We start from the raw sequence: 22,746 nt of genomic DNA on the forward strand, positions 1-22,746 counted from the left end.
ACTTACTAGCTACATGACCCTGGGCAAGTCACTTAACCCTGACTGCCTCACCAAAAATAATAAATAGTAAAATTTTAAAAAATAAACAGAGTTGGGGTCTGGACTCTGATACCTACTAGCTGATTACAATCAGCTTTAACTCTCCGAACCCCAGTTTCCTCATCTATGAAACTGGAATGACAATACTTTCACCGTCAACTTCAAGAGGATGCTGTGAGGACCTTTCCCACCAATTTCACTTTTTTAAACTACAAAACACAAAATAAATGCAAATTATTATTAAACACTGAAACATTTTTTCCTTAAGAAATGACACTGCAGGGGCCGAGCCAAGATGGCGGACTAGAAAGACACACTTACGCAGGGTCCTCCCCATAGCCCATTAAATACCTGTAGAGAGGGACTCTCAACAAATTCTGGAGCAGCAGAAGTGGAGAACAACAGAGTGGAGGAGATTTCTAGCCCACGGTGACATGAAAGGGCCACGGAAACATCGGTTGCACAGGACGTGGAGCCCAGTCCAGCCTTGGCCAAGCAAGGCAGCAGGAACAAGACTCTGGGAGGAGGACACCTTGGGGGTGGAATCTCCAGTCCCAGCAGCAGGTCCTCAGGTCCCTCAGCCCACAGGCACCAAAGGTCAGTGATGGGGTTTTATCACCTGGCCAGGAAGGGAGAAGGGCCTTCCCATAGCTCCAGCAGCAGGCAGCAGCCACAGAGCCTGCACAGCAGCGCGTACAGAAGCTCCATTGTTGGACCATAAAAACCCCTGGGGGCATTGAAGAGCTGCCTCTCACTTCAGCCCTGGGTGGAGGCCCTGGCCAAGCTGGTCTTTGTCTCACACTGAATGGTGGCCCTGCCCATCCACCTTATCTGAAAATCAGCCCCCAGTGCTGACCTGGAGGAACTGGAGGACAGGTGGCTGTGGAGAGGTAACTGCTAAAATTCTGGGCATAAAGATCCCTCTCTGCATCCAGACCAGTACACACTTGATTGTGCCACCTTGGAGGAACTAGGATCTCACAGATTCCCAGAGTATACCCTACTCTTGACAAAGGACTCAATAGTCAAGTAACTGGTTGGGAAAATGCCCAAAAAAGGGAAAAAAATAAGACCATAGAAGGTTACTTTCTTGGTGAACAAATATCTCCTCCCATCCTTTCTGATGAGGAAGAACATCAGGGAGAGTCATAAAAGTCAAGGCTTCTGTATCCCAAGCATCCAAAATAAATAATCAATGGGCTCAGGCCATGGAAGAGCTCAAAAAGGATTTTGAAAATCAAGTTAGAGAGGTGGAGGAAAAACTGGGAAGAGAGATGTAAGAAAAGCATGAAAAGCAGGTCAACACCTTGCTAAAGAAGTCCCCAAAAAATGCTGAAGAAAATAACACCTTGAAAAATAGGCTAACTCACTTGGCAAAAGAGGTTCAAAAAGCCAATGAGGAAAAGAATGCTTTAAAAAGCAGAATTAGCCAAATGGAAAAGGAGGTCCAAAAGCTCACTGAAGAAAATAGTTCTTTCAAAATTAGAATGGAACAGATGGAGGCTAATGACTTTATGAGAAACCAAGAAATCACAAAACAAAACCAAAAGAATGAAAAAATGGAAGAGAAGGTAAAATATCTCATTGGAAAAACAACTGACTGGGAAAATAGATCCAGGAGAGATAATTTAAAAATTATGGGCCTATCTGAAAGCCATGATCAAAAAAAGAGCCTAGATATCATCTTTCATGAAATTATCAAGGAAAACTGCCCTGAGATTCTAGAACCAGAGGGCAAAAAAAATATTGAAAGAATCCACTGATTACCACCTGAAAGAGATCCAAAAAGAGAAACTCCTAGGAACATTGTGGCCAAATTCCAGAGTTCCCAGGTCAAGGAGAAAATATTGCAAGCAGCTAGAAAGAAACAATTCAAGTATTGTAGAAATACAATCAGGATAACACAAGATCTAGCAGCTTCTACATTAAGGGATCGAAGGGCGTGGAATAGGATATTCCAGAGGTCAAAGGAACTAGGACTAAAACCAAGAATCACCTACCCAGCAAAACTGAGTATAATACTTCGGGGGAAAAAATGGTCTTTCAATGAAATCAAGGACTTTCAAGCATTCTTGATGAAAAGATCAGAGCTGAAAAGAAAATTTGACGTTCAAACACAAGAATGAAGAGAAGCATGAAAAGGTAAACAGCAAAGAGAAGTCATAAGGGACTTACTAAAGTTGAACTGTTTACATCCCTACATGGAAAGACAATATTTGTAACTCTTGAAACTTTTCAGTATCTGGGTACTGGGTGGGATTACACACACACACATGCACACGCACACGCACACACACATAGAGACAGAGTGCACAGAGTGAATTAAATAGGATGGGATCATATCTTAAAAAAATGAAATTAAGAGGTGAGAGAGAAATATATTGGGAGGAGAAAGGGAGAAATGGAATGGGGCAAATCATCTCTCATAAAAGAGGCAAGCAAAAGACTTTTTAGTGGAGGGAAAAAGAGGGGAGGTGAGAGAAAAACATGAAGATTATTCTCATCAATTCGACTAAAGGAAGGAATAAAATGCATACTCATTTTGGTATGAAAACCTATCTTACAATACAGGAAAGTGGGGGACAAGGGGACAGGAGGGGTAGGGAGGGATGATGAAGGGGAGGGCAGTGGGATGAGGGAGCAAATTGAGGTCAACACTTTTGGGGAGGAACAGGATCCAAAGAGAGAACAGAAGCAATGGGGGGCAGGATAGGATGGAGGGAAATATAGTTAGTCTTACAGAACACGACTATTATGGAAGTCATTTGCAAAACTACACAGATATGGCCTATATTGAATTGCCTGCGTTCCCAAAGGGAATGAATGGGTGGGGAGGGAGGGATGAAGAGAAGTTGGAAGTCAAAGTTTTAGGAACAACTGTTGAATATTGTTCTTACTGCTAGGAAATAAGAAATACAGGTAATGGAGTACAGAAAGTTATCTGGCCCTACAGGAGAAAAGAGAAGGTGGGGACAAGGGAAGGGAGGGATGATAGAAGAGAGGGCAGATCAGTGATAGGGGCAATTAGAATGCTCGGCGTTTTGGGGTGGGGGAGGAGAGAAATGGGGAGAAAATTTGGAACCCAAAATTTTGTGAAAATGAATGTTAAAAGTTAAATAAATAAATTTAAAAAAAAAAAGAAATGACACTGCAACTTTCTAATCTCATCAGACACAGACTGGAGTTTTACAGCACTTTACAGAACACTTTCTTGCTAGCACCAGATTAGGTAGATATTAAATGTATTGTTGTTTTCGTTTTTTTTTTTCCTGAGGCTCAGGAAGGCTAAATGTGTTAGTCACCTGATTAGTAAATGTCAGAGTATGGACTGGAGCCGAAGTCTTTTGACTCAAGTGGTTGTTTATTTTTCCTTTCATTATAACATGTAGGTTGGAACTGGGGGATATTTTAGAACTATCAAAAATAGCCTATTCCACAAGAGAATAAGAGAATTCATAAAAGAACAGGACAGTTTATCCTATTCACAAAATAACTGTGGTATCTGCAGGAAAATGAACTATCTGGAATTCCGAATAGAAGTGCCAAGAAATCTAAAGGGTTCTAGATAATCTGTAAACTAAAGGGAAAGAATCCATCCAAAAGGTGGCCAGGCATATTAGTTAACCTTAAAGTGATGTATGAAATTGTATAGTCAACTATGATCCTTTCTAATGAGACAGTAAGTTTATGTTAGGTAAAAAAGGTTATCAGAGATATGGATGGCTAGCTAGCTTTCCTTCATGTGTGGTGTTATTACACTTCTGTCTCCATACCCTTGCTCACATGGGTCCCCCATGCCTGAAAGGCAATTCCTCTCTGTCCCTTAGATTCTTTAGCTTCCTTTAAGACAGTTCAGATTTTCCTTCTTAGGTCAGCCCTTTCTTGATTTCCTCCCAGTAATGCTCTCACTTTGCAAATTACTTTGTACTGTTTTGTATTACTAGTGTTATCCGTTATAGAGAGATGATTGATTTAAGGTGCAGAATGAGACATAAATGTTTTTGTATACAACCATGAAAGGAGTATGTCTTGCTTAAGATTTTAAAAATGCATGCTTCGCATACTTGTCATAAGAAATTGGTTTTGCTTTTCTTTTTCAGTGAGTTAGGGGTAAGAGCCAAAGATAACTGTTTTGTTTTGTTTTGAAGAAAGAGATTTCTGGATTAAGAACTCATTGTTTTGTCTTTGGTCAAAAACTGCTGGAAAAAATGGATAATAGTGTGGCGGAAACTGAACATAGACAAATGCCTGACACTGTACACAAGAATAAAGTCCAAATGGGTACATGATCTAGGTTTAAAGGATGATACTATAAACAAATTAGGAAAACAAGGGATAGCATACATGTCATATTTATGGAGAAGGGAGAAATTTATGACCAAACAAGAGATAGAGAACATTATGAAGTGCAAAATAGATAATTTTGATTACATTAAATTGAAAAGTTTTTGTGCAAACAAACCCAATGCAACCAAGATTAGGAGGGAAGCAGAAAACTGGGAAAGAATTTTTACAACTAGTGTCTGTGATAAAGGCCTCATTTCTAAAATATATAGAGAACTGAATCAAATTTACAATACAAGTTATTTCCCAATTGATAAATGGTCAAAGGATATGAACAGTTTTCAGAAGAAGAAATTAAAGCTATCTATAGTCATATGAAAAAATGCTCTAAATCACTATTGATTAGAGAGATGCAAATCAAAACAACTCTGAAGTACCACATTATACCTACCAGATTGGCTAACATGACAAAACAGGAAAATGATAAATGTTGGAGAAGATGTGGGAGAGTTGGAACACTAATTCATTGTTGGTGGAGCTGTGAGCTGATCCAACCATTCTGGAGAGCAAATTGGAACTATGCCCAAAGGGCTACAAAAATGTGTATACCCTTTGACCCACCAATATTGATTCTAGGACTGTATCCCAAAGAGATCATAAAAATGGGAAAAGGTTCCACATGTACAAAAATATTTATAGCAGCTCTCTTAGTGGTGGTCAAGAACTGGAAATCAAGGGAATGCCCATCAACTGGGGAATGGTTGAACAAGTTGTGGTACATGAATGTAATGGAATACTATTGTGCTATAAGAAATGACAAACAGGAAGACTTCAGAAAAACCTGAAAAGACTTGTATGAACTGATGCTGAGTAAAATGAGCAGAACCAGAACATTATACACAGTAACAGCCACAGTGTGCAAGGACTGTTTCTGATAGACTTAACCCTTCACAGCAGTGCAAGGACCTAAAAAATTCCCAATGGACTCTTGAGGCAAAATGCTATCCATATCCAGAGAAAGAACTATGGAATTGGGAATGCAGAATGAAGCAGACTATTTTCTCTTGTGTTATGTTTTGGTTTGGTTTTTCTCATAGTTTCTCTCATTCGTTTTAATCCTTCTGTACAACATGACTAATGTGAAAATGTGTTTAATAAGAATATATATATGTAGAACCCATATAAGATTGTATGCTGTCTCAGGGAAGGAGGGGAGAGGAAGGGGGAGAAAATTTAAGACTTATGGAAGTGACAGTTGAAAACTGAAAACAAATTAATTTAAAAAAAAATAAAAAAGAAAGAGATCAGGTGGTGCTACAGATGTGAAATACTGCATGTACTTTTACATGAGGTCTCCTTGTTACTGGTTTAATCTAAGTCTTTTACTCTGTTACAGAAGACCTCTCAGGAAGTGAGAGAAATCTGTGCATGGTTGTAATGTAAAAATAAAACCATTAAGATAGAACAATAGCCTTTAAATTATAAACAAATAATAAATATGTATTATTTTGATGGCTTTCCATGTTAGAGGTCTGAAATTCCCTGGGTAATGGAGGCAAAGTGATGGGGCAGAAATATTTTTGTGTTCCTTCTTATGAATTACTAAAAATAAGTTGGAGCCATCAGGTCCTGTGTTGTTAGTTGTAGTCAAATGTGCCATGTTGCTGCTGTTAATCATTTCAGTCATGTCTGATTCTTTGTGACCCCATTTGAGGTTTTCTGGGCAAAGATAATGGAGTAGTCTTCTCTAGCTCATTTTATAGATGAGGAAAAAGAGGCAAATAGGGTTAAGTGACCTGGGGTTCACACAGCTAGTAAGTGTCTGGGGCCACATTTGAACTCAGGGTCTTCGTGACTCCAAGTCTGGTGTTCTACACCACCTAACTGCCCATGAAAGGTCATTCTAGCCTGAAACAACAGATTAACAAAAGCACAGAAATAGGAAAATGAGAAGTACCTTCAGAGATAGCAATGGACAGTATGGTTGAAGCTCAGAGTACATAAAAGAGAAGCAGTGAGAAATAAAATCCTGGCAGATTCTATTTCTTTTAGAATTTTATTCTATAGGCAATGGGGAATCATTGAAGGCTTATAATTTCAAGAGGGATTTGACAGGATTGGATTAAAAGGATTAGAATTAAATTAAAAAGATAATCTGACTAAAATATGTAGGACAGGCTGCCCTGGGGGAGACCTTTTAGGAGATTATTACAGATCCATATGAGGTGACAGGAGTCTAAACCTACATGGAAGGAGGGAGAATGAAAAGGCTCATGGATGGAGTACAGAGAAGGCCCCATCCCAGGTTCTGATCAGACATTCACTAGCTTTGGGATCATGGGCAACTTCTTTACTCTCTCTCTCAGAGTTTCAGTTTCTTTGGGGACAACAACACTTGTACCACCTACCGCACAGAGTGGTTGAGAGGAAAGCGCTTTGCAAACCTTTCAGGGCTACAAAAATGGGAGTTTGGAAGCTATAATGGGCAGGATCTGGCCACTGACAGGTTACAGGAGAGACAAGGGAAAAGGTAGAGTCAATGACAATAGGGAACCCAGGTGACTAACACAAACAGAGAAATCAGAAGGAGGGGCAGGTTAAAGAACAGAAGTGAAATATAGGCATGGTAGCTATCTATCTGCAGAGGAACAGCAGAGGAAGCCACGGGAGCAAATACAATTATTAAATGAGAGACCCAGAGGAGGCAAAGAACAGGGCAGAGATCTGAAATCTGAGGAACAAAGATATTTTGAGGGTGGAAGAGGAAGAGGAACCACTGGAGGAGATAGTGAAGGGGCAACTCAAATAAGAGAAGACAACCTCATGAAGTCAATATCACTTAAGCCAAGAGAAGAGGTTCAAGGACCAGGTGGGTCAACAGACTGTCAACAGACGGCAGCAAAGAGTGAAGAACGAGAGGTAGATCATCTCTTGTGAAGTTCTGAGCAAACAAACATTTGATTTGATTGAACAAACACTTGGGTGTATATATCCAGATATATAGATATAGGTATAGATATACAACTATACATACATACACATGTGTATATATATGTATGTGTGTATATGTATGTGTAATGTATACACACATACACATATGCATTTATATACATGCACACATATACATATATACATGCACATATATACATACACACATATACACATTTATATACACACACATAATATTTATACACACACACGCATATACAATTGTAATATAACTGTTCTGAGCAAACAAACATTTGATTTGATTGAACAAACACTTGGGTGTACATATCCAGATATATAGATATAGGTATAGATATACAACTATACATACATACACATGTGTATATATATGTATGTGTGTATATGTATGTGTAATGTATACACACATACACATATGCATTTATATACATGCACATATATACATATATATACATGCACATATATACATACACATATATACACATTTATATACACACACATAATATTTATACACACACACACGCATATACAATTGTAATATAACTCTGTTTGTGCAAGGTACTTTGCTAAGTGTCAAAGATAAAAAATTGGAACCAAAACAGTCTCTGCCCTCACAGACCACATATTATAAGAAGAAAGTAACGTACTCAAAGAACTAAATACAAGGTAATTCAAGAAGAAGGAGATCAGGGAAGCAGTCAGGGTGGAGGTGGCTGTGGAGATGAGCCTGGAAGACAAGGATGCCAGGAGGCCCAGAGGAGGAGGCTGCATTCTAAGGAAGTAGGCCCTAAGACAATTTGTACAAATGCATGAAAGCCGCAGAGGGGATGTCAACTTCAGGGAGTGCCTCGTAATGCTGCTTGGCAGCAAAAGAGAGTGCATGAAGGGGAACAGTATGAAACAATCTAGAAAAATGTGGAGGGTCTGAAATGTCAGCCTGAGGAGTTTGTCATTTATCCTGAAAACTTTGAAGCATAAAAATGACATGGTCATTAGGAAGATTATCTTAGCAGCTGGGTGGATGACATGTTAAATAGGGAAAACACTGGATGTGGGAAGCATGTTATAGAAGAACTGACAAGATGTGCCAACTGATTGGATTTTGGTGGTAGGGTAATGGGAGGGGCCAAAGACAACTCACAGGTTAAGACCTTGGATGATTATTAGAATTGTAGGGCCCTCATCAGAAATCTCTTTGGAAAAAGGGCAGGTTTTTCCACAAATATAAACATTTCAATATACAAAGAACAAAAAAAGATGAATATACATGAAATTGTGAACTTCTGCTACAATTTTAAATGGTTTTTTTTTTTTTTGCAAAATATATATTAAAATTGACAAGGTAGTAAACAAAATGGCGCTTTGTGCACATTCCTGAATTTCTTTTGTATTCTGCTGTGTTTTTAATGTTATAAGTTTTTCTGATTGATACATTTTTTTTTGGCATCTCTATCACTACCAATTAAAACACGATGAAATCCAATGCACTAATATTTTGCTTTTTAAATCAACCATGAAAGTATAGAGGTATGGAAAGACAGATCAAAAGTAGTTCATGTGACTTGTCTGGGGTCACACAGCTAGGAAGTATCTGAGGTTGAATTTACACTCAGCTCTTCCTAACTCTAGGCCCAGAACTCTACCCACTGCATCACCTATCTGTCAGAAAAACAAAGTGCCTGTAGCATTACAAGATAACATCAAAAGACACAAACAAAAGTAAATACTGATAAATATTACCTTTGTCTTTTTCTCTTGTGCAAAACCTGGGGTGTCTGTGTCTGGTGGATAGGCAATTGTTATATAGATGTTATATGGCTTCACCTGCATTTCAAAAGAGAACATTCATCAGGAAATGGAATACAGTTTTCCAAGTTATGTGCTGATTTTCATAAGCCATCCATAAATTTTATAATAAATAAATACTATGATTCTCAAATTATATTCAAGGTTTGTAATTTAAGAACTTGGTATTGCAGAACCAAGTTACCATCTTTTCTATGAGGTTCATTCTGGGGTATCTTCACTCTACCTTTTTTTTTTTTTTAACAGAAAACAGCCCCAAAATACAGAAAAATCACCTTTGGCAAAACCTCCCTGAAAGTCATCAATTCCATCCCCACTCAAGGAGGAATCCAAAGATGGAGAAGAAGGTGTTTCTATCATCAATGGGTTTATAAAGAAAAGCATGCACAAAATATAAGGCTCACATACATACATAAAACCACATTCCTTCCAACCTCACCTGTCCCTTCACTGAGGCCAGACAGTAATACTACCCACTCACTCTTCCCACCCTCAGGCAACATGGTGGTTTCTGTGATTAGATTTTTCCCTACAAAGCTGCTACTCATTATCAGTTTAATCTCATTTTACCTGCATAAAAAAAAAAAATGAAGTAATTACGTCCTAACCTTCACTGCCTAGGGAATAGTTCTTGTATAAAAACAAAATCTGAACGAGGTGGCACGCACCTGTAATTTCTACTACTAGGGAGGCCTTGAACTGGTGAATTGCTTAAGCTCAAGAGTTCTGAACTACAGTTGTTTAAACTAATCAGTTGTACAGATTAGGTCCAGCAGCACTATGGTTAGCCCCAGAAGCAGAGAGACACCAGACTTCTCAAGAAGGGCAAACTGGCCCAAGTCATAATTGGAACAGGTTAAAATTTCTTCAACAGTCAGCATTGGGAATTTGCCTAAGAGTGGCTGCTCTGCTTCTGGCTTGGTTAGGCAAGGTTGAGAGACCAATCCTCCTTTAGAAGAGACCCTCCTCCCCTAGAAAGAAATGAAAAGAAAAGAAAAGGCTTCTACTCATCAAAGCAGGCAGCAAGGGATGATAAAAAGCACTAAATGTGGAATCTGCAAAAACCTGTGTTTGAATCCTGCTAGCTAGATTAAGATTTTTTGAAAAATCAACCACAAGTATAGGATTATGGAAACATAGCTTGAATGTGGTTCATGGACAAGTCACTTACTGGATATACTAATAGCACCTGCTTCACAGGGCTTAGTTAGAATCAAATGAGATAACATAGCTAAAACTTCTGCAAATCTTAAAATACTATATAATTACCATGTATTGTTTTTGCTGATGTTTTTATTACTGCTATCATTACAAGCCAGACACACATTTCCTATATGCCCCTTGTTGATACACAGACACTCATAGCTACATTTCCGTCCCTGAACAAATTTTTCTGGGGTCATATACTCATCCTCCAATACCTCCCATTCAAAGTAAAACCCTAGACCTCAAAGACACCTTCTTCCACACATTCCTGAGGCAACCCTACAGAATAGAAAAACAAGTCTCCCACTTGTTCTCCTTCCTTCCCTGAATCCTATCAATCCAGGGAAGGTTATTCCTTCATACAGAAAGCATTTTCATGGCCCACATATTCCCCTAGTGATGACATTAGACTACCCTTCTCCAGAACACCTACCTAGAAAATTCTTTTACCCACTATGGATTATATTACTTAAAATACCTCAATTCAATAAGATACTCCTTTTCTAGGAATTTTCACTTGCAGAGAGTATCTCTACATTTAGCATATCTGAATGGATGCATGAAAAAACATTTATCAAGTGCTTAACATATGCCAAGCACTGCTCTAAGGGATGAAAATACAAAGACAAAATGGGAAGTTCCCTGCCTTCAAGAATCTCACATTCTAATAGGAGAAGGTACAGCATAAAGGGAATGACTGATGGTAAGGAAAGAAGGGGAAGGTATTTGCAAAGGAAGGGGGAAGGACGTGAAAAGAGCCAGGCTGAAGAGGAGAAGCATGATCCTAGGGAATACAGAACTGGGTGACTTAGGTCCTCTTAGGTAGGCTTTCCAGTGATCCAACGTGAAGGATGGAAAATAAGCAGAAACAGAAAAGAGTACAAGCTATATTAGTCCTCTAGCTAGTTTGTTTCTTTATATGTCTAACCTGAATCTAATGAGAAATTTTTAAAAAAATAAACTTGGTCCCAAAAAACAGGGCTTTTAAAAATTTTATTAATTTTGATGATTTTTTTCTTTTGTCTTTTTAAAAAAAAATTCTTTGTTTTAAGGGATGCTCTGTAAGACAGGGAAAGAGAAGAAGCACAAGGGGAAATCTAGGTGATATAAAGACAAAAGATATCAAGAAAAATCTATTTTTAAAGAGAACTGAGAATAAACCAGAAAGCAAACAAATATTTTATATGTTTTCTAAGAAATGAGCTAAGAATTAAGGAGCAGGACTAGAGACTCCAGAAAGAAAAGATAAAGGACCAAGGAAAAGTCAGGCCAAAAAGACACCCCTTACTCTGGGCCTGAGTTAATTCATCTGTGTAGTTGGGGGAGGGGAGCCAAGTTTGACAGTATGTAAAGTTATCTCTAGCTCTAAAATCCTCAAGCACATTCTGCTTCCCAGAGACAACCTCGTACTTGGGCATCTCCTTCAGAACCAAACAAACCTTGGTATGTTTGCCCTAGCAGTGATTTGCTCTCTCAGGTCACAATACTTGAGGCCACCCCATTGTGACCTCTTTAATGTAAGCACTGTCCTTCATCAAGACAGATCAAAATCCCTCACTGCTTTTTCATTTTGTGGAATTTTTGCCCATATCCTTCCAAAATGCCAATGCAGAAGAACTACCCAACATACCAGAAACTTTCCTCTGGTTCTTTTAATATTCAGTAGTTGCCAAATGCACTTAAACTGCCCACTTACCATCTCTCATTCCATGTGACCAATCCATTAACCTATTTCCATCCTATATGTCCTCAATGACATCTTTTACATCATTTCTTATGAAAATGTAACAAAAATACAAAAGCTCAGTGGGGGAAGGGATCTCAGAAACCATCTAGTCCAAGCTGTACCTAAAAAAACCCTTCATTTACAACATACTTGACAAATTGTCATCACTGGTGATGTCATGGCCTATTTATATCTACCATGCATCTTTCCATTCTCTTTTGGGTCACCTGAATATTTTATTTCTTTGGGAGAATGGTATTTCATGATTCACAGCTACATAAATCCACATCAGTGGAGTGCTTCAATAGTACTAGAGTTTATGATTCATCAGTGTGGGTACTCCTACCAGCACAGATTAACACCTCTCTTGGTGAATGAAGTTTAAAGTCGCTATGGTCAATAAAGTCATGCTTTGTAGCCAACCTGACAGCTAAACTCTTCAAATTAAGGTAGGCTAGATGACAAAATTTAGAGTCTGATGTATGGCCCAAATGGTAGTTTGCAATCTACTGACGTATCCTTCAAGAATTTAGGGCCAACTCCACATGAAAGTGAAAGCATCAAAGGTATACTTTAGGGGAGGTAGGAATATTAGTGTTAAAGAAATGGGCTTTTGAAGCAAGGCTGTTATCTAAATGTCAACTGGCCTGATCTCTTCTTATTCAACTCTGGCCCTAACACACAGTCTAGTTGCAATTCTTTTTTGTCCAAGTGATGCATACTGATGGATTCACTAATTCCATTGTCTCATAATCTGAGTAACATGCATTGGTCATCTACTTTGTCTTCCTCTTGTAGACAGTTAAATCAATCTTTTTCAAATAATTACAGATTTCGTTGATGAAGGTACATCCTTCATAAAATAGCAATACTGAGATGTTCTGGGGTTTGACAGATTCTACACAAGACATGGATCCATCCATGACATGGATAAATATTTTAGGTGCTTTCCTTTTTTTTGGCTTCAACTGATGATTATATTCAGTGGGTCATTAAATAAAGTCACATCCATTCTCACATGTCATAGAATTTTGTCTTACTTCAAATATGTGCATGGGAGACAGCTCTGTTTGAAGGAGATCACTTGAAAACAGAACGAAATCATAATAAAAAATAAAGCAGGGTTGTATATTTTGCAGACCTTTAGGTGAGTTAAGATTGTAAAGATGCAGTCTGTTATAAAAAATCACCTGCAAACATATGCTTGTTTCCTTCTAACGTTCTCATCAAAGGATAGCCTCAATGCGTGCTGTTCTTTCTCAACCATTTTATAGAGATAAGGAAGCAAGTATATGAAGTGGCAGTTGCTGATATATTCTCAATGATCTTCTACTTAATAAAAGTATCTTCATGATGTTTTTCATTCTCTTAGAGTCTCTGAGACATATTTAAATCAACTCCCAAATGCCTTTAAAAGTGTCACTTCCAGCATGTATTCAAGTCCCATCTAGGCAATGCCCCCGACTTCATCATGAAGCGTCACCATCATCTGCTCGCACAATATGTTGGGTACTGTGGCGGTTCCACTCTTATCACCAATGAGAATAGATTACAGCAGGAATCCTGGCACATGTTTCTTTTCACATCAGTCTGTTGCTCTCCCTCAAGTTTCATCTACAAATGTTCTAGTGATGTTCTGGCTTGGCGGAGGCTCATACCATTCTCTCTGTAGCCCTGTCTCCTCTTCAGTTACTTTTCAGTGTTTTATAGAATGATAACATTCAGCATCTTCCACCATTCTCTTTTGCAATGCTGTGCAAATGATCAGCCCAAGTCACCACAGACAATCAACTCATCCCTGCCAATGTTTTTTTTTCTTTTCCTCAGAATAAATACTATCCCAAGAACCTCTTCCACTTTAGCTATAGCTCTCACTCTAGGCCATCCTCCCTCACCTCTATTTTAAAACCTCCTTAGAGATCGCCATTCCTAACCTGGGACATCTCCCTGAATGATTCCCAAATATGAACAAGAATTGGGCATGCCATCTTCCACTGTAGCTCCCTCCCTCATTTGTGATCCTGAGGTAAAGCCCTTCTTCCTAGTACTGTGCCTCTCATATCCGGATACCATCTCCTATCTTGGAAGCCAAATCCCTGCTCTTGCTACCCTCAACCCCTACTTCCTATCACCCATTCCAGGGTATTTCTCAGCATTCTACTATAAAGTCTTAAAAGACAGTGGGGAAAACAAGGTACATCCTTCACAAAATAGCAATCAACCAAAAAGCATTCAAGTGCCTGCTATGAGCCAGCCACTGGGGATACAAAGACAAAAATGAGACAGTGTCTGTCCTAAAGTAACATATTCTATCAAGGGAGGCAGAATGTACTCATGCAAATATATAAGTAGGAGGGAAGACAGTGAGGATTAGAACTCAGTTTAACTCCTGAATGCCTTCTCTATCTCCCTGGTCCTGAACTCACTCTTAATGGGCCATGATGAGTTTCACCTAAGTCAATCTGCCAGAATTTTAATTTGTTGGAGTTGGCAGGTTTATATTTCAAACACCTAAAAGGTTGGGAAAAAGTTAAGCTGCCTCCCAATGAGATGATACCCTTTATCTCATGGCAGGCTAAAAATCCAAAGCTAAAAATTGAAATTGACACTCAACAGCCTCAGAGAATATCCCACGTCTTGCTCATCACTCAGGCCTCCTTCCTCCCACAGATCACATGCTAGAAACCTCTGGAAGAAAATGCAGAAGTCACCTATGGGTCGAAGGTCCTATATAGCAAGTTTGAATCCTGCAACAGTAAGCTTTCAACAGGGGAGGAGAGAGATAAGAAAAAACAATCTCTTCCGTTTGGTTCCAGCCCAGGCAGGGCCAATGTGACATTAATCGTCGCAGAAGAAAACAACACTGCCATAAAATCTTAGCCAAAAATATTCATCCCTAAGTTGTCCCTCGATGGGTGTAGCTCATGCCCTCAACATCAATAGGACTTGCCTTTCTAAGGACCAGTTTACAGTCATAGCTAGCTCTGGATTTGGGCCAAGTAGAGGGAGTGATGAAAAACTACCCCTTTCATTTCTACTTCTTTCCAGGGCAATTATCCAAGATAGTTCTACTTATTGCCCCTTTTCTTCCACACTTGCCCTAGAGAAAATGATCAAGACAAGTCCAACTGAAAGGAGTCTCTATCCTGGAGTAGTCTCCTAGGACACAGACCATTATGATCCTTTTGAACTTAGTTCTTTCCAAGTCAATGTATCATAACATCTAAAGATGAACCATAGTATAATGATGCCTTCATACCAGGGAAATCAGAAAATGAAATACAAACAAGGTTTAGATCATCACCAAAAGCAACATTTCTCAAAATGGAGGTTCATTGTGGAGTTCCCAATGGGTTGGACTATCAGAAATTCAAGAAATACTACCAGGTTTCATTTATTTGAAACAGAACTCCAGACAAAACAGATGATTCAAATAATTCAATCAGGGTTTTGAGATAATCTGACATTTCAAGTTAGCTGGGAAATAGCAATTGTTTGGAATCACTTGCTACTCCAGATTAACTAATAACTAGAAACAGCAGCTAAATTGTATTCATACGGTTTTGTTTTTGTTTTTATTAGTACTAAAGGGTAGAATACTTGAAGCACTGATTTTTTTTTTTTTAGTATCCCTCAATTTTATTTTTTTATATTGTTTTATTTTTCCAATTACCTATAAAAAACAATTTTAACATTTGTTTTTAAAAAATTTTGAGTTCCAAATTTTCTTCCTATCACTCTCCCCTCTCCCCTCCCTAGGGCAGTAAGCAATTTGATATGTTATATATATATAGCATATATATATATATTGCATATATATTACATGTATATATATATATATATATATATGGAATATATATATATATGCAATCATGTAAAACACGTTTCCATGTTGGTTATGCTGTAAAAGAAAAAACAGATCAAAAGGAAAAAAAACATGAAAAAAATTACAATGAAAAATAACAGCTTAGATCTGCATTCAGACTCCATCAGTTCTTTCTCTGGAGGTGGGTGCATTTCTCATCATGAGACCCTTGGAATTGTCTTGGATCACTGTATTGCTAAGAATGGCTATGTCATTTACAGTTGATCATCATACAATATTGCTGGTACTATGTACAACGTTCTGGTTCTGCTCACTTCTCTTTGCAAACACTGATTATTTAAAGTGTGGTGCAGAATCCCAGCATGAGCTGGAATGAATCCAGGAAGCTCTCTGAGCCTCCTTCAGATAAATGACTAGTAAGGCCTCTGTTACAGACAGGCTATGGTAAGGTTTTTGATAACATTTCACTGGGTTTCTTTTCTTTGCTTATTAACATATTTTGAGGGCCCACATGAACTAAAATGAAGCTATCAGAGTACATAATTTTCCTTATTTCAGTTACTTCACATGCATCCTTATCCTTGTCACAGTTCCTACCTAATTCTGCTAAGCCCTATCTCCTCCTGGTCCACTGTCCTTTTTCTGTTCTCCTTTTCTACTGCATCCTCTGAAACCTTCCCTTTATCTTTAACAAACTTTCATCCTAGGTTTATTCATCTCATATTCTTTCTACAATAATCATCATTATAAAAATAGCTAGCATTTAGCAGTGATTTAAGGTTTGCAAAGTGCTTTACAAATATTATCTCATTTGATCCTTACAAAAACCCTGGCAGGTAGGTGCAATCATCATCATCTTCATCATCCTCATCATCATCATTCCCATTTTACAGATGTGGAAACTGAAGAAGACAGAAGTTAAGTGACTTGTGCTATGAAAATGTGCATACCCTCTGACCCAGCAATATCCCTTCTAGGACTGTATCCCAAAGAGATCATACAAATGGGAAAAGGACCCACATGGACAAAAATATTTATAGCAGTTCTTTTTGTGGTGGTCAAAAACTGAAAATTGAGGGGATGCCCATCCACTGGGGAATGGCTGAACAAGTTGTGGCATATGAATGTAATGGAATGCTAGTGTGCTGTAAGAAATGATGAGCAGGTAGACTTCAGAAAAACCTGGAAAGACTTATATGAACTGAGGTTGAGTGAAGCGAGCAGAACCAGGAGAACACTGTACACAGTAACAGCCACAGCGTGTGACGATTGACTTTGATAGACTTCTTAGCAATGTAAGCACCTAAAATAGCTCCCAAAGCCTCATAATGGAAAATGCCATCCACATCCAGAGAAAGAACCTTGGAGTCTGAATGCAGACTGAAGCATACTATTTGCTCTTTTTTTGTTTAGTATAGTTTAGTTTTTTCTCTCTCATGGTTCCTCCCATTCGTTCTAATTCTTCTATACAACACAACTAATGTGAAAATATGTTTAATAAGAATGTATAGGTACAGCTTATATCAGATTACATGCCCTCGGAGGGTGGGGGAAGGAGAGAGGCAGAGAATTTAAAAACTTGAGGAAGTGAATATTGAAAACTAAAAATAAATAAATTAACTTCTTTTTTTTAAAAAAGTTAAGTGACTTGCCCAGGGACACATAACTAATAAATGTCTGAGGCTGGAGATGAACTCAGTTCTCCCTGATTCCAGGTCCAGCACTCTATTTACTGTACCAGATTGCTGTCTCCTTCTATCTTCTAGTGACCCAGGAAATCCGGCCCTTGGCAAGAGCCACCCCTAGCCACCTTCTTGACAGCTGGATTTCTCCTTTTCTCCTGACTCCAGGCCCCATGTTGCAGCTTCCAGACCTTCTCTTGCAATCATTCTGCTACCTCTTCCCTCTTCTCCCTCTCCATTCATCTATCTCACCCAGATCTTTCCTGTTATAATCTACTGCATCCTAGAGTTACTCTTCCTCTTTTCTTAAGAAAAGTATACAGACTTCCTGGCCCTCCTTCCCTGCTTATGTTCCCTAGCTGCTGAATAATAATGAGGGAGAGGGACGCAATAAGGAATGAAATGGGTCCAGTCAGCTGCACTCAAATTACCTAATCTCAAACGAGTCCTCATTCCTACCTGTTAATCCTTCTATTCTTTCAGGACTACCTCCACTAATATTTCAAAAGTTCTCTTTTCTAAAGTTCCATATATTAGCTTCACCCTACTCTCTCTGAGGAGGTGACAGCCCTTTCTATTTTCCCAAGGGAAAAAAAAAATCAAGGCCATTCATTCATATATCACGAACTCTGTCAGCTCCTCTCTTTCGACATTTCATATCTCTCTGTAGCTCCACCTGCCTTCTATGCTCCAGGTTCTGAGGAAGAGATAGCCTTTTCCTTTCATAAGACTACACCCTGTACAGATGCCCTGGATCCTTGTCCCATCAATCATTTTCCTGTTATCATCAATTTCCCCCTATCTTTGGGTTCTGTTTCTGATGACTACAAACATGTCCTGCTCTCTTCATCTTAAAATCCTGGGATGATTTAACATAAGGAAAATTATTAACATAATTGATTACATCAACCACAAAGTTAACAAAAATCATGTGATTCCATCAACAGAGGCAGAAAAATATAAAACTTGTTTCTTATTGATAAAATACAATACTCATTTCTATTAAAAAAACACTTGAAAGCAGAAACATTTACCTAAAACCCTCAGTAAGCATTATTTGTAATGGGGATAAGCTAGAAGCCTTGCCAATAAAATCAGTAGTGAATCAATCATCAATGCCCATTATCATCAATATTATTCAGTAGTATAGTAGAAAGGCTAATAGTCATAAGAGAAACAACTAGATTATTTTGAGTATTATAAATGTTCAAATCAACTACAAAGGACCTATCAAAGAAAATGCTATCCACATCCAGAGAAAGAACTGATAAATAGAAGCGTAGACAGTATGGTTTTACATACACACACATATATATACATACGTATTAGTGTCTAATAGGTAGCCTTCTCTAGGATAGGGTGGAGGAGGAGGGAGAAAAAAATTAAAAATGCACAGCAGAGAACAAAGGAAAACTTCGAAGAAAGCACAGCAAAGCAGTGTGGCTTTGAAAACAATATCTAGAATTTACTACACAGCTTTCTTTTTTTTAAAGTAAACTGAAAAAAGGGAAACAAAAATTCATGGTTTTAGATTGAATCTTTTCATGTTGTGCTGTGTGCATGGAAATGTTCTCTTAAATGAATAAATATAAATTGTTCAAAAATTCTTCACTTGAACTTCCCTCTTCTTATGCTATGGTCCCATTTCCTTCTCCCAGTCAAACTCCTAGAAACAACGGTCGCCTCCACTGCTCACCACCTGGTGATTTCTTTTTTGTGTGTTCATGGGTGATCTTGTTCCTATTTTTAAAAAGTTTTTTCATTTCACAATCACTTATTTTCTTCATTTTCCATGTAACTCCCCCCACCTGAAAAAAAAACCCTTATAATATTCATAAGCCAAGAAGACAAATTTATAAATAGGCCATTTCCAAAATCGTATTGTCTGTCACAGAGAAGCTATTTTGCATATTCTTTTTTCCTCCTTCACTTATTAATATATTCTTTGCCCCACAGGAGCCCAAACAGCTTGAGTCCATTATCTCTCTGTGACTCATGACTGTGATGATTCATGCATCAATCATCATAGGCCCTCTGGAATCATAGATACCCATTCATTTGTCAACCCCATACAATCTAGCTTCTGACTTTACCACTCTATTGAAATAACTTTCTCAAATAATATTTTCACAGTCATCATTTCCTTGAGTTCTCTTTTGGTTCCATTACCCAACACTCCTCCTCTCCATACCTGTATATTCTCTCCTTCCTCATCCTATGCCTTTGACTTCCACTTAGTTTAATCTAACACTAAGAAATGTAAAATAAGAATTTTGGAATAGGAAGAGCATCCATCAATCACCTAGTTTCTCCCTCCTCAGCTCCACCTCTTGGAATCCCCAGTACCCTTCAAGAGGAGACTCTAGAGCTACTTCCTGGTCCCCACCCCCATCCCTGCCCCAGTTGCTAATGGCTTCCTAAGTCACCTTTTATCTACTTTGTATGTCTTTTATATAGGCCTATAGAGAGGAGTTTGTCACCTGCCCTTGTTAGAGCATAAGAACCTCATGGGTAGGTACTGTCTCTTGTCCCCAGCACCTAGAACAACGTGTGATACCCAGTGAATGTGTGGAAACACTCTCCTATTGCAGATCAGTGACTTATACAACTTATAGCTGTAACCAATGTGTTGAAAGCAAGCGTTGAACCTAGTCAGCCTCACAGCCACTCTGCCTTGGTGCCTCTCAGCCCCATACTATGAACCTTAAAAGTCACATAAGCTATTGGATTATCCAAGACAATCCCAAGGGACTAATGGTGAAGCGTACTATCTGCCTCCAGAGAAAGAACTGATATTGCTTGAATACAGACTGAAACATCCTATTTTTCACTTTCTTTCATCATTTTTCTTTTATTCTAGTCTTCTTGTACAAAATGACTAATATGGAAATGTTTTACACGATTGAGCATCTATAACCTATGTATGATTGCATATTGTCTCTGGGAGGGGAGGGAGGAAGGGAAAGATAGAATCTGGAACTCAAAACTTTAAAAAAAATGTTCAAAATTTGTTTTAACATGTAATTTGGGAAAATTAGGCATGTATGTATGCATATATGTATGTTCAGAATCAAGATATTAAAAAGTAAAGTAAAAAAGTTTTGTTTTGTTTTTTTACCTCCATCTGCAGAGCTTCAGCCAATCCTCTAAGAGCAAACTTGGATGATGAGTATGCAGTATAGCCAAATAACCCTAATTGTCCTGCCTGGGAGGACACAAAGACAATCCTGCCCATCCTTCTTTCTTTCATGGTGGTTATCACTGCACGGCTGGGGTACACGCTGCCCAAATAATTTATATTCATTAATCTCTGTGGGGAAAAAAGGTCACAAGTATTATTTGAGAATTTTCAACCCTCAAGCACTTAACACATTCAATTCAATTAGTATTCATTAAATACCTATCACATGCAAGGTACTGCACTAAGTGTTGGGGATCTAATAGCAAAAATGAAGGAATCCCTGCCCTCAAAGAGCTTATAGTCTATTGGAAGATAGAACATGTAGACAGGTAAATACAAAACAGTTTCAGGACAATGGCTTTACTTTAGAGAGGAGAAATCAGCAGAAACTAAGCAAGTAGCTCAGGGTCACATAGCTGGTAAATGGCAGAGGCCAGATTTGAACTCAGGTCTTCCTGACTCCAGACCCTGCATTCTAACCACAGTGCCATCTAGCTGTCCTAGTAAATGGGAGGTTCAGGGAAGGTTTTGCACAGGAGGTTGTTATATCAGAGCTGAGACTTGAAATAAGCTAAGGATTCAAAGCAGCAGAGGTAAGGTAAGAAGGGAGAAACATTCCACCACTGGAGGACAGTTGGTGTAAAGGCATGGTGAAAGAAGCTAAAGATGCTGAGTTCAAGGTCGATTTACCAGGAGGGTATAATACTTGAGAAAAAGTAATACAGAATCAGTCTGGAAAAGACAAATTACAGCCAGATTATAGGAGGCACTAAAAGCCTAAGAGGGAATTTGCATTTTATCCTAGAAGTGGGAACTATTAAAACTTCTTGAGCAGGTAAAAGGAATAGTCAGACCCATGCTTTAGGAAAATCAATTTGGTCACTCAAGGACAACCCAGGTGGAAAGTGAGATAACTTCAAGAAGAGAGAACAATTAGAAGACTATTGCAAGCATAAAACATTGGCTGCCTCTCAATAAGAAACTCAACTGTGGAAAAAAAGGACTCTGGAAATTAAACATCATGTTAGTGTTCTACCATTTAATACAACATTGGCCTAGAGCCATATTGTGGCAACTGAAGTAATTTATGTCCTCAGTAAAAACTGGCCAAACAACATTTCTTCTGATAAACTTAGGTGTGTTGCAAACAAAGGGAGGTGGTGATTCTCTTTTTAAAAAGAGAAGTGTTTTGACAAGAAAAATATATTCATTGAAAATCCCAAGAACACTAGATCTTGCCCAAAGAAAGATAGATAGCTTAGATTCTGCATGTGAATTGAGAATATAGTTTACTTTTAGATAAATCTCATCAACCTGAGAAAACCTAAGAAATAATCTTTAGTTTGAATTTGAAAAATCAATAAAAAAAATTACCCCATATATGCAATTTACTATGTAAAAACAGTTGGAATAGAATTCCTCAAACTAAAACAGAAACCAACCATTTAATTTAGAGAAGGAATCTAACATGATATTTGCACCTTCCACATTCATAACAAATTCACTTTTGAAGTTCATTATGCCAGAGAATGGCACATTCTCCTCCAGGAAATGCCTGGAGGGGAGTGGAAAAGGTACAAGCTTAGCAAGAAATAGAGGCCCCAGAATATCAGCCTCTTTTCTGCATTATGGGCATGATCTTTGGGTGAAAAAAAGGCCTGTTTGTGGGAAGATGCAAGAGCTAAAAGGCCATAGGGCCCAGAAGAGGCAATCAGGCTCCCAGGGTCAGCTCTGAATGAACTTTCTCACTAGTCTTGGGAACCAGCATAGAAGTGCCACTTGTCTAGGTCCATCTTCCTCTTAACTTATAAAAAACAAAAAGGGAGTTGATGAAAATTAATTTTCAATGGGAAACTGTTTAATGGGAATTTAATTATTTCAATGGGAATTAATTTTCATCAACTGCCTATACTTTACATACTTTATTTCCTCAATCACCTTGCTCATAAATGCATACAAAAACACATGCTTAATGCTTAAATCACAAGGCTGTTAGGAAGAGCAAACTTTAAAAAGTATGTAAAGTGCT

General features: G+C 38.3%; 1 protein-coding gene across 1 annotated transcript in view; it reads right to left on the reverse strand.

The window, feature by feature from the left end:
• The window catches only part of KDSR (3-ketodihydrosphingosine reductase), a 61,175-nt gene that overhangs the window by 10,958 nt on the left and 27,471 nt on the right, over positions 1 to 22,746 (reverse strand). Inside the window, exons 6-7 of the mRNA XM_072605526.1 lie at positions 20,655 to 20,846; positions 9,031 to 9,114 (exon numbers count right to left, since the gene is read on the reverse strand). Of these exons, the coding sequence (XP_072461627.1) occupies positions 9,031 to 9,114; positions 20,655 to 20,846 (276 nt within the window). The remainder of the gene's footprint in view (positions 1 to 9,030; positions 9,115 to 20,654; positions 20,847 to 22,746) is intronic.

Source organism: Notamacropus eugenii, chromosome 4 (genome assembly GCF_028372415.1).
Source record: "Notamacropus eugenii isolate mMacEug1 chromosome 4, mMacEug1.pri_v2, whole genome shotgun sequence".
Taxonomy (NCBI): domain Eukaryota; kingdom Metazoa; phylum Chordata; class Mammalia; order Diprotodontia; family Macropodidae; genus Notamacropus; species Notamacropus eugenii.